Source organism: Brassica rapa, chromosome A05 (genome assembly GCF_000309985.2).
Source record: "Brassica rapa cultivar Chiifu-401-42 chromosome A05, CAAS_Brap_v3.01, whole genome shotgun sequence".
In the NCBI taxonomy this organism is placed as follows: domain Eukaryota; kingdom Viridiplantae; phylum Streptophyta; class Magnoliopsida; order Brassicales; family Brassicaceae; genus Brassica; species Brassica rapa.
The window spans coordinates 2496530-2513767 of NC_024799.2; the positions used below are offsets into that span (position 1 = coordinate 2496530).

General features: G+C 29.8%; 3 protein-coding genes and 1 long non-coding RNA gene across 4 annotated transcripts; 2 read left to right on the forward strand and 2 right to left on the reverse strand.

The window, feature by feature from the left end:
* Nucleotides 1-1273: 1273 nt before the first annotated feature.
* Nucleotides 1274-2364, forward strand: EXPB2 (putative expansin-B2). Its single transcript, NM_001302063.1, has 4 exons — nt 1274-1466; nt 1552-1664; nt 1735-1922; nt 2031-2364. Exons 1-4 carry the CDS (start codon nt 1274-1276, stop codon nt 2362-2364), a joined length of 828 nt encoding a protein of 275 aa, NP_001288992.1.
* Nucleotides 2365-2664: 300 nt separating this feature from the next.
* LOC117134278 lies at nt 2665-9879 on the reverse strand. Its single transcript, XR_004458517.1, has 2 exons — nt 4092-9879; nt 2665-4041 (listed from the first exon to the last, which is right to left on the reverse strand). It is a non-coding gene; the product is annotated as an uncharacterized LOC117134278 (long non-coding RNA).
* On the forward strand, nt 3335-14134 carry LOC117134273 (expansin-B4). The gene is made up of 5 exons (XM_033292496.1): nt 3335-3527; nt 3617-3729; nt 3937-4035; nt 4086-4180; nt 13528-14134. The coding sequence occupies exons 1-5, from the start codon at nt 3371-3373 to the stop codon at nt 13847-13849; spliced, it is 786 nt and encodes a 261-aa protein (XP_033148387.1). The 5' UTR covers nt 3335-3370; the 3' UTR covers nt 13850-14134.
* A 26-nt stretch (nt 14135-14160) lies between these two features.
* Nucleotides 14161-14954, reverse strand: LOC117134271 (ribosome biogenesis protein BOP1 homolog). Its single transcript, XM_033292492.1, has 2 exons — nt 14531-14954; nt 14161-14443 (listed from the first exon to the last, which is right to left on the reverse strand). The coding sequence occupies exons 1-2, from the start codon at nt 14913-14915 to the stop codon at nt 14358-14360; spliced, it is 471 nt and encodes a 156-aa protein (XP_033148383.1). The 5' UTR covers nt 14916-14954; the 3' UTR covers nt 14161-14357.
* Nucleotides 14955-17238: the final 2284 nt, after the last annotated feature.

The following is a 17238-nucleotide window of genomic DNA, read 5'->3' on the forward strand; positions in this document are numbered from 1 at the left end:
GAAAGAATCGTGTAGTTTGGTTCACGAGCATTTACCAACTAAATGCATCAACCATTTGATCTAATCCTTGAACTAGATTTTACTAAAAATAAGATTATGAATGATCTATACTGTTGTCTCACAAGAGATATACAAACTTATATGATTAATGCTTTGTAAAGTCACATGTTTGCACACAAAAAAATGCTTTGTAAAGTCTAAAGATTAATATTTAGATAAAATAATAATTATAGTAAATTAATATGGTAAGTCATAATTTTAAATTATCTAAAATAAGATAAAATTATATAAAATAGATGCACATATATAATTTAATTAATATTATCAACTATTAATTTATATCCATAATACATTAAAACAACAGTAATTAAATTTCATATTAATAAAAATAAAAGACAGCATAAATAAATTTAAACAGTTTAGTGATACAAAATTTATAAAACTAATTAATATATAAGATCATAATATTAAATTATTTAGGTAAAAACATATTATTTTGGTTGTCCAAAGAAGTGCATGGGCTTAATAGGCCTGCTAATTTATACGGGCCAATCTAATGATTTTTTTGTTCGTCTGCGTGTACGATGAAGTCAGCCGGATGTGCGTCATCAAAATCTAGTAAGAAAAAAAAATTTCAGATTTTCATTTTTTTTTTTTGAACTTCAGATTTTCATTATTTACTATGATAAATACATAAAGTAAACAATGGATCGGTTTCAGTAAGTCGTCATAACGAAATTCACGCCAAGTTTTACGTTCAACAATCTATGATTATTTTCAAACTCATCGCCTGACATTGGGTTTGAATAACTTTTCTATAAATTCACACACTATATCGTTTTCAACCGTGGGATTGAGATTTCAATGGTGTAGATCAGTGAATGGATATCCAACGGCCAAGCAAACCACCATTAACGGCTACGTTAACGTACAAGTTTCGCCATCGATACGATAAAACGAAGATCCAATATAATTCCAGTTCACCTTGATTTAGGGGTAAAGAAGAATTAATTACATATTACGACAACGAAAATTTCGACCACATGAAACTGTGGGCCTAACCGTTTAACCGTCACCTAGGACCCAGTTCGAAGTAAGACAAAAGACAAAAGACTTCACGTGTCCGATAAGTTGGGCTAGGCGTACTAGACATTACTATATGACACGTGGCTTAAAACAGTTGGGTAGTAGAGTCCTTCACGGGTTTCGATCGATGAACGATAAATCTATAAAGTAACACCAATTTATGACTAACTAGTTACTTATTATTACAATGACAATTCTTGTCTTAGAGCGATGTCACATTATCATGAACTTATTCTTTGGTCTAATAACTTTTATTCTATTAAACTCTGCTCATTGCTTTTACCCAAAAAGACTCAATATTTCTGCTGCAACGGGCGATTCAGATTGGTCTCTAGCTGGAGCTACGTGGTATGGCAGCCCCACCGGCTACGGAAGCAACGGTATACTATGCAACATGCACTTACATCTCTATATAAATTATTTAGCTCTATATATAAAACTAACTAGACTACAAAATAATGAAAGGTGGAGCGTGTGGTTATGAAAATGCTGTGGCACAAGCTCCGTTTTCGTCCATGGTATCAGCCGGAGGTCCGTCGTTGTATAAGTCGGGGAAAGGATGTGGCGCATGTTATCAGGTTCTACATGATAAACTTATTACAATAAAGAAAGCTTTTAATAAATTAAAGTCCTTATGTTGGTGTACAGATAAAATGCACTTCAAAACCAGCGTGTTCAACGAACCCGGTTACGGTAGTGATTACAGATGAATGTAAAGGATGCGTCACAGAATCGGTCCATTTCGATTTGAGCGGTACAGCGTTTGGTGCACTGGCGAGTTCTGGTCAAGATAGTCAGCTTCGAGATGTCGGAGTTTTGCAGATTCTTTATAGAAAGTATATATATATATGTCTCACAGTAAATAAATGACTACAACAACATTATAAACTAAAGTTTGGTTATTATTTTTGTTGTAATTATTGTTTTCTCTTATTTGTTTGTAGAGTTGAGTGCAACTATATTGGCGAAACGGTGACGTTTCACGTGGAAAATGGTTCAAACCCTTACTCCTTCGCGGCTTTGATTGAGTATGAAGACGGAGACGGCGAGATCGGCCTGGTTGAACTCAAACAAGCTTTAGATTCGGACACATGGCTTCCGATGAGCCAATCATGGGGTGCGGTGTGGAAGCTTGACGTGACGTCACCTTTACGGGCTCCACTGTCTCTCCGGTTGACTTATCTAGACTCCGGCGAGACCGTTATGGCTTCTGATGTTATTCCGGCCGGTTGGGAGCCCGGTGAAAAGTATAAATCGAACGTTAACTTTCAAGTCTAGCTAGATTAAGTTTAGCTTACTCACGAGTCACGAATCGAGTAATATCTAGTAGAAGTTATCTTCGTTCGTTACATGTTTGCTAACCTTAAATAAGCATGTAGCTATATGTTGGTTTTTAAATAATTAATGTATACGCCCCTAGGGCGAAATAAAAATTTATGTTAAATTTCATATGGTGAATTGGTATAACGTTAACCAGTCACTTGTATGATAACATAATCAAGTAATTTGTTTGCTTCGAAACCCCTATCTTGTTTGTTTTCGTAGAGAAAAAAATTGTCATTTTCTAATGTTCTATTGCTCACGTTTTATATCGTTGATCTTGATTCGCTGATTAAAGTCTTAACTTTAACAGTCGAACGTACAAAAAAAAAAACTTTCCTATTTTTCAGTTTTAGAAAACCTGAATGACATAATGTCAATACAATATATCAAAGGGGGTTTTGCTCAACTATCTATAATTTGTTAATGTTAAAATATTGTCGGTTGTCGATCGTCTATCTTTCTCAAAAATTGTAATATCATAATAAATCATCGTTAAAAAAATATGTTTTCTTTCTAGAGAGTTGGGAAGCTTACATTACTTCCATAAGTACCAAAACTGGAATGCCAATTTTTAGAATAAAATGATGTGAAATTCTCTATTCCATTTATACCATAAATTGTTGTACCATTTGTAATGAATGAAATATAATATTTATTCCATCAATTCCATAAAAGTAAAAGAAAATTCAAAGAAACTGATTTCATTCCAATTTTAATCATGAATAAATGGAATGAAATATATTCCATGTTTCTCTATATTCCATTCCTTTTTATTTTACTAATTCCATTTTACATTTCTACATCCTAATATTGCCAATTATACGATTTCCTATCCACTGAATCCAAAGAACTACTCCCAAAAACACACTATAAATATCCACTATCATATTATGAATCGAATTCACATCTAGCTATTGATATTACAGAAATTTCTTTAAACGACACAAAGTTAGATCATAAAATGACATCCTTCCATAGATGCTTTGCCCTTTTAGCTCTTTTTGCAGCCTCATTTAAGTTTTGTTATTGCCAGAATGAAACAAAAAATGCCTCTGGATGGGCCGACGCAGACGCTGGTGCTACTTGGTACGGTGAACCAGAGGGAGCAGGTAGCACCGGTACGTATTATTAAAATTTGAAACTACATATATAAATATTTTATCTTCAAAAAATATGTTTGTTTGATAATGTAAATATATGTCAATAGGAGGAGCTTGTGGATATGGTGTGGCAGTGGCCAATCCACCGCTAAACGCGATGGTTTCAGCCGGAGGCCCTTCACTATTCAACAATGGAAAAGGATGTGGAACATGTTATCAGGTTCGTATTAATAATATACTAAAGCAATTCTCTTGAGCAAGCAAAAAAACGACCAATTTTATTCTTACAAAAAGTGGTATTGATTAATTTAGGGTCGTGGTGGCCAGGCTAGATTGTACATAAATTATACATACATTCATGCAAGTCTGAAAGACATATGTATTATTTGTCGCAACCATATCGTAAATATAAATGTGTTTATTTTAGATTATGTGCACCGTGAATCCAGCATGTTCAGGGAGCCCAATAACGGTGACGATAACGGACGAGTGTCCAGGTGGTCCTTGCGCCTCTGAGCCAGTTCATTTTGACCTTAGTGAAAAAAAAAAAAAAAAAAAAAAAAAAAAAAAAAAAAATTTGACCTTAGTGGCAAAGCCATGGGAGCCTTAGCCAAACCTGGCCAAGCTGCTCAACTACGAAGCGCTGGTCCTGTAAGTGTTAGTTACAGACGGTACGTATATATAAATCAGATTGTTCCTCTTATATAGTACTAGATTTTTTTTCCGCGCTACGCGTAGATAATGGCTAAAACAAAGTTTCCGATCATTTTTTTACATATATTTTTATTGTTTAACAAAACTTATAGTTGAAAAAAAAAGAATGTTAGAGTAAATAGAAAAAAATAGTGATTGATAGAATCATTGTAGTTAACCAAGTGGTTGTTTGATAAGTACTATTAGTAATGAACAAAAGTTTTACAAAATAATGTTTTTATAATTTTTTTAACAAAAAAAAATCATTTTATTTTGGTATAAATAATTGTATTATTTTCAGTTGTTGTTTTATATTTTCCATTCTCAAAATGTTGGAAGAAAATAATCACTATCATAATCTGAAAAACATTTAGGGTATATCTAACTAACAAAACTAACTATACATATGAATTGAATTTTATGTAAATTTAACATATTAATATAAATTTAAGATTGTATATATTTTGTTGTTATCAATAAAGATTTTTTAAATTATTTATAAAGTGGACGATATTAATTTTATCCCATCAATATTTTGGAAACCGGATCGGACATTGGCTCGGTATTTTAGTTGAGTCAATGGTCGGACCGGTTATGCCGGATTTTAAAATTTAATATAATTTAAATTTAAGTAACTATATATATTTATAATTATAAAATTATTATTTTTAGAACTTATATTTTTGTTAGAATCTAAAAATGATATGAAAATAAAATGAAAAGTTCTAAATAATATAAAATATATTGAAAACTAATTTATTTAGATAGATATTAAAAGCTAATATAGATTTTTTTTATTAATGTAATCTTGTTAAAACATACAATTATTTTTAAATTGAATTTTTTAAAAGCAACGAATTTAATATCGATCTGCATCATTGGTTTAGTGAGTGTGACCAAGTTTTAAGCGAATTTGCCGGTTTTTAGCACAGTCTAAATCCGGCTAAAAAAAAGTTTCCAATCATTTTTTTTACATATATTTGTATTGTTTAACAAAACTTATAGTTGAAAACAAAAGAAATAGAATGTTAGACTAAATAGAAAAAAATAGTGAATGATAAAATCATTGTAGTTAACCAAGTGGTTGTTTGATAAATACTATTAATAATGCACAAACGTTTTATAAAATAATGTAATTATATTTTTTTTTTATCAAAACGTTCATTTTATTTTGGTATAAATAATTTACATAATAATTAGTGTAATTTTTTTCAGTTATTGTTTTATATTTTCCATTTTCAAAATGTTGGAAGAAAATAATCACTATCATAATCTGAAAAACATTTAGGGTATATCTGACTAACAAAACTAAGTATACATATGAATTGACTTTATGTAAATTTAACATATTAATATAAATTTAAGATTGGTTATATTTTGTTGTTATCAATAATTTTTTTTATTTTAATTATTCATAAAGTGGACGATATTAATTTTATCCTTGCCACCAATATTTTGGAAACCGGATCGGATATTGGTTCAGTATTTTAGTTGGGTCAATGGTCTGACCGGTTCTGTCGGATTTTAAAATTTAATATAATTTAAATTTAAGTAACTATATATATATGTATAATTATAAAATTATTTTTTTGTATAACTTTATATTTTTGTTAGAATCTAAAAATGATATGAAAATAAAATGAAAAGTTCTAAATAATATAAAATATATTGAAAACTAATTTATTTAGATAGATATTAAAAGCTAATATAGATTTTTTTAATGCAATCTTGTTAAAACGTACAATTATTTTTAACTTGATTTTTTTTAAAGCAACGAATTTAATATCGATCTGCATCATTAGTTTAGTGAGTGTGACCAAGTTTTAAGCGAATTTGCCGATTTTTAGCACAGTCTAATTCCGGTTAGAAGAGTGAGTCACATTTCAACCGGTAGGTTTGGTTTTCCAAACAATGCTAGCCGCTGACCATCGCTTTTAACAACCAAACTACGTAATCATTTTAGAAGTAAACATTCATTATGAACTTATGTCAAAAACCATATACATATTTAACCAAGTTGTGTTATTTATTGTTTTTAATCATTTTTCAAAATTTCTAGTGCCATCGATTTTCTTATTTTTTAAGTTTCCAAGGGCTCTCCAATCTGAACCAAATGGTATGCATGGAATAGATCAAAATATAACTTTATAGCAAAGACATAGAATCAGTGTGTCCACCATAATTACACATTTAAGAAAAGATAATCATTTGAACAAAAAAATACTAATCTTCTTTTGTTCAAACAGAAAAGATAATCTCGTTATATATAAACTTTCACAGGTTGAGCTTGTTGATTCAACTTGCATAATGGTACACTATCTTCTCTGTTGGCTCACAACCAAAGCATCTGAAGACTCCGTTTTGTGCTTTCTTCATTTTACGCTGTGTGTTAAATTATAAAACACGAGTAGATGTGAAGCATTTTTTTTTGTTGAACTGTCCTGGGTTGATCAACCATCAAAAGAACCCGTCAGTATAACTTCTGAGGCTGACTTAGGCCGTACTGTGGATGCAGTTCAGAGTAGCCATAAAGCTCTCCTAGCATGATATTTTCTCTGTTTCTCTTGTACAATCATTTGTGTCTCTAACAGAAAAAGAAGTTGACCAATATTGTGAGAGACAATAGCATAAGCTTCCTTTTTTTGGACATCAGCAATGAGCAAAACATATCCATGAAATTATAAACCAAAAATAAGCCAAATGCATATAACTGATAGAATCGTTACTATTTTAACAGGAAATTATGTAGGGAATAGAGAAATGTTTCGAGGTCCCATCTGGTCGAGCAATTACATTCACAACTTTATCAGGATGAGACCTTAGGGATTGAAGAACAGAATAAAATTCTGACTGAAGATTCGGGAGGATGAAACAACATTCCATGCTTATTTGCCATGTTCCAGAAGATACACTGCACCTGAAAGTAAACCTCTTTATCGTATAATCCAATTTATAAATCAAGAGATAAGAAAAGACTAATGAACCAGTCAAATCAATCTAGAGGAAGAAGAAGAAGAAGATTACTGAGCAGAAAGCCGACTTAAATGCTGATAAAGTTGAACCTCAAAATCAGGTAAAGTAGCTTCTCGTGATTAGATTCTTGGAGTCGCTATAAACTTTCACTTGGGTGTCAAAGGAGCAAAGCCAGTGGGCCGACAGCTCCAGTAATGGTTTCATTGGTGGAGATAAGCCACATTGTTGGCATTTTCACCATGAAACAGAGCTTTTCTCTGCTCACTTCCTTCAAAGTTTTTGCAGTCCAAGCATTAGCAGTTCCCAGAATAAAAAATGTTTGCTTGAAAGTACTCACAATACTTCTTAAAACATCCTGATTTCTTACAGTGACAACACAACTTCACCAATATCCTCCTACAAAAGAAAAATCTCTCATTGTACCTTAGAAGCTAAAAGAACTCCCCAGCAATCTAACATAAGTTCACAGAAGTCTTCCAACAATATTGAAAATGTAAATGGTTTTTTTTTTTTAAATCAGTAGCACTGCTAATCCTCAAACCACGTACTCTTTTATCTTTAACCCCATGTGGACGGTCTGCTAGCAATTTTCGACCTAAACGCATTTAGATTCCATTACAGAGTTGCTTCAATATCTCAATCTTTCAGGTTCATTGTCAACGTTGTTTGAACGATTGACACAGTTACAACCATCACAATATGTTCCGAACGCAAAGCTTTCACCGTAACTGAAAAGATACATGAGAGTGTAAGTTTACAGAGGTTCAAAGTAAAGTCGAACCAGAAACTATAGGAACGACAGCAGGTAAAGGGAAAATATGAACATGCAATAGCTTGAGTAACCGTAAAGATGAATGGGAAGACTTGCAGTTTCAAGCAACGTCCGTGCGTACAGTTACACTGCTAACTTACAATATTTGAGTTAACATCATCTCATCAGAACCACCAGTGAAGATTGAGTTTTAGGTCTTTTCTTATGTAATATAAGTCTAGAGACGTGGAACAACGGACCCAAAATACATCAAAGTGATAAAGAATTGTGCTTACTTCCAGAAACATACTGAAAGCTGCCACAAAAATCAAGGGTTTTAACATAAGATTGTTAATAAAAGGTTAAACGTAGGGATCCTATCTTTTGCAGACTAAAAGACCTGAAAATCTTAAAGCATACTTAGAGTTTACTAAAAGTATACAATTCTCCAAGGGTAATATCGTCCTGTAAAGAAAAAAGACATGAGCAGGAACAATAAAAGATGATAAACAGTGCAATACGATCCTGATATATTTTGCAACAGTCTGCTCCTTGAGGTGATGAATTAAGGGAAGCATTTTTACCTTTTATCAAATGTCTTTTTTTTTACACGTCTGCTATGTTCCTCTTTTCTCTTTTTGGTGGATTTTATCATGAAGTCTCCTCAGTTTCATATTATCATACTTGAGCCTGCTCAAACTCAAAAATGATAACAATATTAAAAGTGAAAATGTATGATAACAAAAACAAAAACCTTTGGAAGAGGAAAACACACCGAGGAAGCAATATTTTTAAGGAGAGAACAATAAGTTTCCTCACAACAACCAAATGGTTCAGAGAAGTTGTGCAAGAAACCCCTACGAAAACCTTCATTTTTTTAGGTTTGACTTTCCCCATTAAACCTTGTTAGCAAGCCTTCCGACTCTCTCTGCTGAATCATAAGTGCACAAAATCACGCCTTTCTGCTAACAAATCAGATTTTTATTTTCATGTTCAGAGACAAATTAAAACAAAACAAAACGCTCTAATCTTAGTGCTTAATTTGAATCAAATAGTTTTACCATGAAACCATCAGAGAGTTCAGAGGAGAGAACATCAATTAGATATTTAACATACAATTACCATGGTAACAATGCCCACACGGTAACTTCTTAACGGTTTCACCAATCACCATCCCATGTTTACACACAGCGAAAACAACAACCTTCATCATCTTCATCAGAACAAACCTCGAAAGTCTCCAACGCCTCAATCGTCGATTTAGCAGCCAGCGGTGCTCTTCTCCTCCCACCACCTTCGCCACCGTCTCCTTCCGCTAAATTCTGGAGCAGCGCCTCCTAACCAGCTCCGTTGTCGACGTAATCAGCCGCGTTTCCTGAATTATCCTTGATTGCCATTAGAATCTCGGCCCAATCGAGAATCCGGTTCTCGATCGCGTCGTGATCGGGAACACCTCCCCTCGATCTTCTTCCTCCTCCTCCTCCTCTTCCTCCTCATCGTGTTCATCCTCATCTTCGATTTCGTTTCTGCTATTAATCTCCAACCCTCCTCGTCCTCCGGTTACGTCCGGTTATCGATGGCGTCGTGATCGGGAACACCAGGTAACCAGACTCATCAGATAAACCTCATTTGTGTAAATCGAGTTGTTCTGGATTCACTGGTGAAAGGTTTTATTAAATAAGAGGAAAAGAAAGAGAGGTGAAAGAATCGGTAACGCTCAAAGAAAATGGAGAAGTGGAGAAGACGAAACATATCGACAGTTTTTGTGTTGAGTAAGTGACGTGGTAAATTAGAAGCATTTGATTGGTAGAATTTTTAGTCTGACGTGGATAGCCTCCCTACTCCTCGTATAACCCTTTTAATATAGTATAGACTAGGGATTAACCCGGGCTACGCCCGGGATTTTTTTTTTCTTTAATTTAAGTTGTTAAATTATTTATATTTAGGTTATGATATATATTTATATAAATGTTAAGATGCATGTCATAATTAAAATTTATTTTTAAATTATAACACATTAAATTAACATATTTTTTACTATTTAAATATTTTTTTTTAAATTTTGTTGGCTATCTAGTTATCATATTTAGCAAAAATATCTGTTGAGTGTTGGAATAAATGTTTTAGAAATTTAATCAAACTGCAGAGTATTTTCGGATCGACCACATGCTCAACAATCGATCGATCCGTAAAAAGATGGTCGATCTACTTAGCCAGGTAAGTACAAATTTAGCAAAAATATCTTTGATTTTTAAATATTAAGTATATAACTATTCTTTTGAATATTGTTTTTTTTTTAATTGTATTTTCTGATTAAATCATTGTATTATAATGTTTATGTAAATATTTTTTTGTGATGTTTGAATTTGTGTTGTTCGTATACTTAACCTAGGTGATATTGATGTTTAACAATTTATTGTTTTCTGGAAATAGAAAATAATGATATATCAAAACGTATCTAATACTTATTAAATGATAGTATAATGTAAATTATATCCATTATTTGAAAATACCATTTGTTGTTTTTATTTTTTTTTTAAATCAGAAATGATTTTTATTTAAAAACATTATTCATATATAATATAATAGTTTAAGTTTGGAAGATTAATATATATATATATATAAATTATGTATATTTTAAAAAAATAATTTAAGATATTATATATTGAGTAACTGAATAAAATCTGAATTTCTTATCTTGAAAATCAAATATTTATATTTTTGTTTTCATGTTATACTCACCAATCCATCATTGATATTTATAACTCAGTATGTTTAAAAAAATAGTTTTAAGTAATAAACAAATTTAATAAATTAAATTCATCACCTATAATGTTATGTAAACTATATTTGAAAACTCTCTAAAATTGTATTTTAAGCATAATATTACTATTATTTAATTTAAGTTATTTTAATCATAAAATATGCTAAACCAACTTAAATTATATTTACAATAGGATCATCCTAAACCGGTTACTAAACCAAAAACAATACTAAACCAACATGATGTAATGGTTTCGGGATAAACGCTTGAATAGTTATTAATTGTAATGGTTTGATCATGAAAGAGTTAGTATGAATATTAACAATAAAATTATGGATTAGATTAATTTAAATTTGTAAGAATACCTTTGAGTCTATGAAAAGCAATTCAATTCCCATGAATAAGTTTGGCTTTTGGAAGTTGCGGGTTTCCCAACAATGAATCCACCTAACAAAAAGTTCGTTGTTATAAAAAATCTCCTTCAAGGTCATTAAAAGTTTTTGGGACGGCAATAGTTGATGGTGGAACCATTTTTTTGCTTGAGTGTTTTGAAGTTTTCCTTGATAGTGTGAGGTTGATGTTGATGGAATAGTGAGTTTTATAGAGACTTTCTTGATGTAAAACTATACATTTTTATTTTTTTTGTTTAATATGGTATTTCCATTTTTATATAGTTTACTACCATTTTAAAATAGATTTACATTTTAAGATAGATGTTTAAATCTTAATGTACTTTTTCCATTTTTTAAAATGTTTATTTCTATTTCTTATATTTTTTATTTACATAATATCTATATTTTATATTTTAAAATAGATATTTAAATCTTAATGTACATTTTCCATTTTTTTAAATTGTGTATTTACTTTTATTATATATTTTACATTTTACATTTTAAGATAGATGTTTAATGCTTCATGAACTTTTTCCATTTTTTAAAAAAATTGTATATTTACTTATTATTATTTATATAATTCATATATTATATATTTATATTATTTACTTATTATTTATTTTCCTGTATATGTATTTCCATTTCTTGTACTTTTTATTTACTTAATGTCTCTATTTTACATTTTAAGATAGATGTTTAAATCTTAATGTATGTTTTCCATTTTTTTTAATTGTATATTTCCATTTGTTATACTTTCTATTTACGTAATATCTATATTTTAAATTTTAAGATATATTTTGAAATCTTAATTTAATGTTCCATTTTTTAAATTGGGGATTTACTTATATTATATATTTACTTAATATTTATTTTTCTTTATATTGTGTATTTCTATTTCTTATACTTTCTATTTACTAATAATTTTATAATTTAAGATAGATTTACATTTTAAGATAGATGTTTAAATACTAATGTAATTTTTCCATTTTTTCAAATTGTGTATTTCCTTTTCTTATACTTTCTATTTGCGTAATATCTATATTTTTCATTTTAAGATAGATGTTTAAATCTTAATATACTTTTTCCATTGTTTTTAAGTTGTGTATTTCTTTTTCTTATACTTTCTATTTACTTAATATCTATATTTTACATTTTAAGATAGATGTTTAATATTTAATGTACTCTTTCCATTTTTTTTAAAATTGTGCATTTACTTATTATTGTATATATAATTTGTATATTAATATATTTATAATATTTAATTATTATTTATTTTTCTATATATTGAGTATTGAGTATTTCTTTTTCTTATACTTTATATTTAGTTAATATCTATATTTTATATTTTAAGTCTTAATGTATTTTTCCATTTTTAATGTAAAACGGTAATATTTAATAGAAGAACTTGGACAAATAGTCAAATAGTTATATTTATGTTTTTTTTTTTTTTTATAAAATGGTAATGTTACATTATGGAGATAAGCCGTTTTTTTAAGTGTAAAATGGTAATCTTACATATGTTTAATGTAGTATTTTCATTTTTATGTTGTATGTTTACATATTATTTATTATTTTTAAAATTATATATAATGTTTTTTTTACAAAATAGTAATGTTACATTATGGAGATAAGACGTCTTTTTTTTAGTGAAAAATGGTAGTCTTACATATGTTTAATGTAGTTTTTCCATTTTTTATATTGTATGTTTACATATTATTTATTTAAAATAAAAATGTAAAATGGTAATCGTACATATGTTTAATGTAGTATTTCTATTTTTATGTTGTATGTTTACATTATATTTATTATTTTCCAAATTATATATAATGTTTTTTATTTTTTTTATAAAACGGTAATGTTACATTATGGAGATAAGCCGTCTTTTTTTCAAGTGAAAAATTATAATCTTACATATGTTTAATGTAGTTTTTCCATTTTTTTATGCTGTATGTTTACATATTATTTATAATTTTCGAAAATTAGTAATATTAAAATGTAAAACTATATTTTATGCCATGTGTCATCTTACGGGAGAAGTTTTTTTTGCTGATGTGGACGCTTTATGGAGCCTCAAAAGGTCCTTTTTATTAGTAAGGATTTTTTTATAAAACGGTAATGTTACATTATGGAGATAAGCCGTCTTTTTTTCAAGTGAAAAATTATAATCTTACATATGTTTAATGTAGTTTTTCCATTTTTTTATGCTGTATGTTTACATATTATTTATAATTTTCGAAAATTAGTAATATTAAAATGTAAAACTATATTTTATGCCATGTGTCATCTTACGGGAGAAGTTTTTTTTGCTGATGTGGACGCTTTATGGAGCCTCAAAAGGTCCTTTTTATTAGTAAGGATTGGTGCTGTTTCCTACACAATTATCTACTTTTTTGTACGTGAATAATTTTTGATTTTTTTTTTCTTTTCTATGTTATGTTGTTCCAGTGCTGCGTGTTTATATCAAGGAACTGAAATAGCTTTTCATGTTGATGCCGGTTCTACCCCGTTCTACGTGGCATTCGTTGTGGAATACGAAAACGGTGAAGGAGATTTGGCGTCCGTTGAGATTCAACCGGCCAGCGGAGGATTTATGCCCATGCAAGAAATGAGGTCCGCCGAGTGGAAGTTAAACTCCGGCGGTCCACTGAGCGGGCCGTTCAACATTAGACTTACATCTGGCGAGTCTCGTAAAGTAGTGGTAGCTCAGGCTGTTATTCCGGCGGATTGGAAGCCTGATCAGACGTACAGGTCGATTGTTAACTTCTAGGGTGTTCTTTTTTGTCAAATTGTAGTTCCTAAGCTAATAATTGTTTAATTAAAAAAATAAGAAATGCATATTGAGATATCAGTATGAGCCCATATAATTAGAACGTTAAGTTCAAGACTTTTGCCATAGTGGTCTCTTAAAATGACGAAGAATGTTATACATGCAGAGACGTCAAACAAATTACAGTGAAACTCTTAATTGCAAGTTTTTTACAGTTTTAAGTTGTTTAACAATCTCTCATCAAGACCATACTAGAACCTATTAACAGAGTCATTACGATAATCACAAGTGAGGAGGGCTACCATTTTCAGTAAATCTGATGTGAGTTACCAAATAAGTTGTATTCTGTTTTTCAGTTTGATCTCAGCAACAAAAAAGGTAATCAAGCTAGTGCAACCAGAGAGACGCATAGGAGGCAACTAAAATGCAGTAGAAATACAAAACGGTAGAGCAATGTGATAATACAAAAACAAGATGAAAATGGTCAAAAATATGGTTTGGGCGAAACTTAGTGGCAGTAAAGTTTTATAACCGAGTCGGCGCCTGCAGTGAATAGCCATGGTTGCCTCGGATGAAACTTGCAGTCCAAGACTCCTGCCATCGAACAAACCCCCCCATAAGCATAAAATAATAATCTCATAAAGAATAAACAAAGAGTCAGAAACACAGTAAAAAACTGACCTCTATTTGAAGAAGTAGAATGGCCTCTTAGAATCTCCAACGGCACAATCAGAGGATTCTCGTTAAGATCACTATACACCTTTCCATGGAACACATAAGCCGTTGAATCCTCCGAGCACGAAGCGAAGAGCGGATACGAGCGGTGAAACGCCACGTTCGTAATGTCTTTAGGATGATTCTTGAGAGTCTTGTACGGTTTCGAAGACAGGTCCATGTCAAACCAACACATCTTCCCTTTTTTGCTTCCTACGATCAAATTATCGCCACCGGGATGAATCGCCATCGATGAGATCTTTCTGAGCCCAGTCTCGAGCTTCTTGATGGCCAGCTCTCTCTTCTGGAGATTGAAAACGCGCACGTTCTTTTTCGTAGCGATGATGAACATGCCACGGTGGGTGGGGTGAAAGTGTGCAGACTGGAAGTCCCCGAATCTTTATTGGGAGCCTTTTGTATCTATGTTACATGGAAGCCGAATAGTAGAAGCGTAGTTAGGAAGCGGGTAGTAGTTAGGAAGCGGGTAGTATTTAGTTGATTCATATTTTAACTATAAAAAATACGAACAGATCAAGCTTATAAAAATATTATCAAACTAATTATTTTTAATAGTTCATAAATATATGTCACAGTATATTTGAATACATATGCACTATCTCTTATAAAAATTAGTATGCACAAAGATAATTATAATAGTAGTTTTGATATTTTCATATTTTTTATTTCCTTTATTTTAATACTATTAATTTTAAATTTTATATAATATAAAGATATAATTTTATTTTTTATACTTATTCATGAAACTGAATTTTTAAAATGAAATCGTGATTCATAAACGAAAACATAAGCTTCCAACGTGTTTTTAAAAATGTATGTTGGAAATGTATTGGAAGCAAGATTCCGGATACTTCCACGAGATTCCGATTTTGAAATTCTTGACAATCTATCATTGTTCGTAAACAAATCATGCGGATACTAAACATGAATTGTGTATCCACATTAATCATTTTGGATGCATAGTGATACAAAAAATATAAAGTTAGGATTCGGGTGTTGATTTGGTGTCCAATAATTGATTAATCGGTGGCACATAATTAAACATTCATTACCAACGGTTTATCATCTTTTATTTGAATGATGTGCATCAACCACTTGAAATAAAATAAAACTAGGATAAGACATGTGTCTTGCGCATGGTGAATTTATTTGTATATATTATCGATAATTTTTTTTTATATTTGATCATATTATTTATACATATACAATGTATTTTTGTTGTTATTATATAATTTCTTTCCGATGGATCGGATTAATTTTTATTAAAATTGTGGAACTAAACTATAATTAATATATCATGGATTGATCAGATTGGACATTAAACAAATTTTGACACAAAAATTTTATTTTTTTCACCGAACACATTCTTGAAAAATGTGAACAATATTGTTTCTACAGTAGAATTATTTTGACATTTATCTTCCATATGGTTTTAAAAGGTTTCAAATCAACCATCGAATTGATACATGTCATTTTAATGATTTTAGTCGTATGCTCAAGGAAACTTACATTTTTGTAATTTAAAATCATTTTAAAAAATTCAAAATATAACATATAAGACAAAATCTAACATATAAGAAAAATATAGCATATAAGGTTTCCTCATTTTATAATTTAAAGTTGCCTTAAAAAATTTAAAATATAAGATATAAGGTTTCCTTATTTTTGTAATTTAAATTTATTTTAAAAAATCAAAATATAACATATAATAAAAAATCTAATCTTTTTATTATATGGTTAATGTGATTGTTTAATTTTTTTAATAATATAAAATTAAACAAAAATAAAGAAGGATGCAAAAATTGTTATCAAATCTTTATTATTTATAGTCAGTAATCGTCATATATATGTTAATCATATTAGGTAATTCTGTACATTTTATTTAAGGAAAGATTACATGTTTCTTATATTTTGGGTTAATATGTGTTCCATAATAATTGGATTTAAACCAATATTTTTTTCAATTGATTCTTAAGCTGTCAAGTAAGTTAAATTGTCATCTTAATTAAACGATATCTTAGCAGAGCTAGTCTCTTTTTAATTAGTACAAATGTAAAGTTATAATTTTTCAAATGATCTTCAGTTAATATATAGATGATGAATGAGTTCACTGCTGATTCATTGAATTCTTCCCCTGTTTTTGCATGAGCAAATATAGTAAAACGGAATTCCATTTTTCAATCGAACAAAAGTACGTGTCCGAATGTTTTTCATGAGCAAGCATACATAAGAGTAATATATGTTTGAGAAAACATTATACAAAGAATAGTGCTGTGTTCATGAGCATTTGCCTAACTAAAGACATCAACCATTTGATCTAATCCTTTGAACTAGATTAATAAAATTAAGACTAGGATGGATGTGTTGGAAGTATCTCTAATTTTTGCCAACAGGAGATATACAAATTAATATTATTAATTCATTGTAAGCTCTAAAGATTAATGATCTATAAAATAATAATTATAATAAATTAATAGATTTAGTCTTAAGTTTGGATTTATCAAAAAATAAGATGAAATTCTATATAATTATAAAATATATGAAAATATATTATTTACTCAATATTATTAATTATTAATTTATATAGATAATACATCAAAACATCAGTAATTTAAAGTTCAATATATTAATAAAAATTAAAGAGACAAAATAAATTC

Bases quoted from the DNA above. Each gene is read 5' to 3' on its own strand.
- LOC117134271 (XM_033292492.1), bottom strand. From the start codon at position 14,915: ATGTTCATCATCGCTACGAAAAAGAACGTGCGCGTTTTCAATCTCCAG. The intron at 14,444-14,530 runs GTCAGTTTTTTA...GTTCGATGGCAG, and splicing joins TTCTACTTCTTCAAATAGAG to GAGTCTTGGACTGCAAGTTT.
- EXPB2 (NM_001302063.1), top strand. From the start codon at position 1,274: ATGACAATTCTTGTCTTAGAGCGATGTCACATTATCATGAACTTATTC. The intron at 1,665-1,734 runs GTTCTACATGAT...GTTGGTGTACAG, and splicing joins GATGTGGCGCATGTTATCAG to ATAAAATGCACTTCAAAACC. The intron at 1,923-2,030 runs GTATATATATAT...ATTTGTTTGTAG, and splicing joins TTGCAGATTCTTTATAGAAA to AGTTGAGTGCAACTATATTG.
- LOC117134273 (XM_033292496.1), top strand. From the start codon at position 3,371: ATGACATCCTTCCATAGATGCTTTGCCCTTTTAGCTCTTTTTGCAGCC. The intron at 3,528-3,616 runs GTACGTATTATT...ATATGTCAATAG, and splicing joins AGAGGGAGCAGGTAGCACCG to GAGGAGCTTGTGGATATGGT. The intron at 4,036-4,085 runs TTTGACCTTAGT...AAAAAAAAAAAA, and splicing joins GCGCCTCTGAGCCAGTTCAT to TTTGACCTTAGTGGCAAAGC.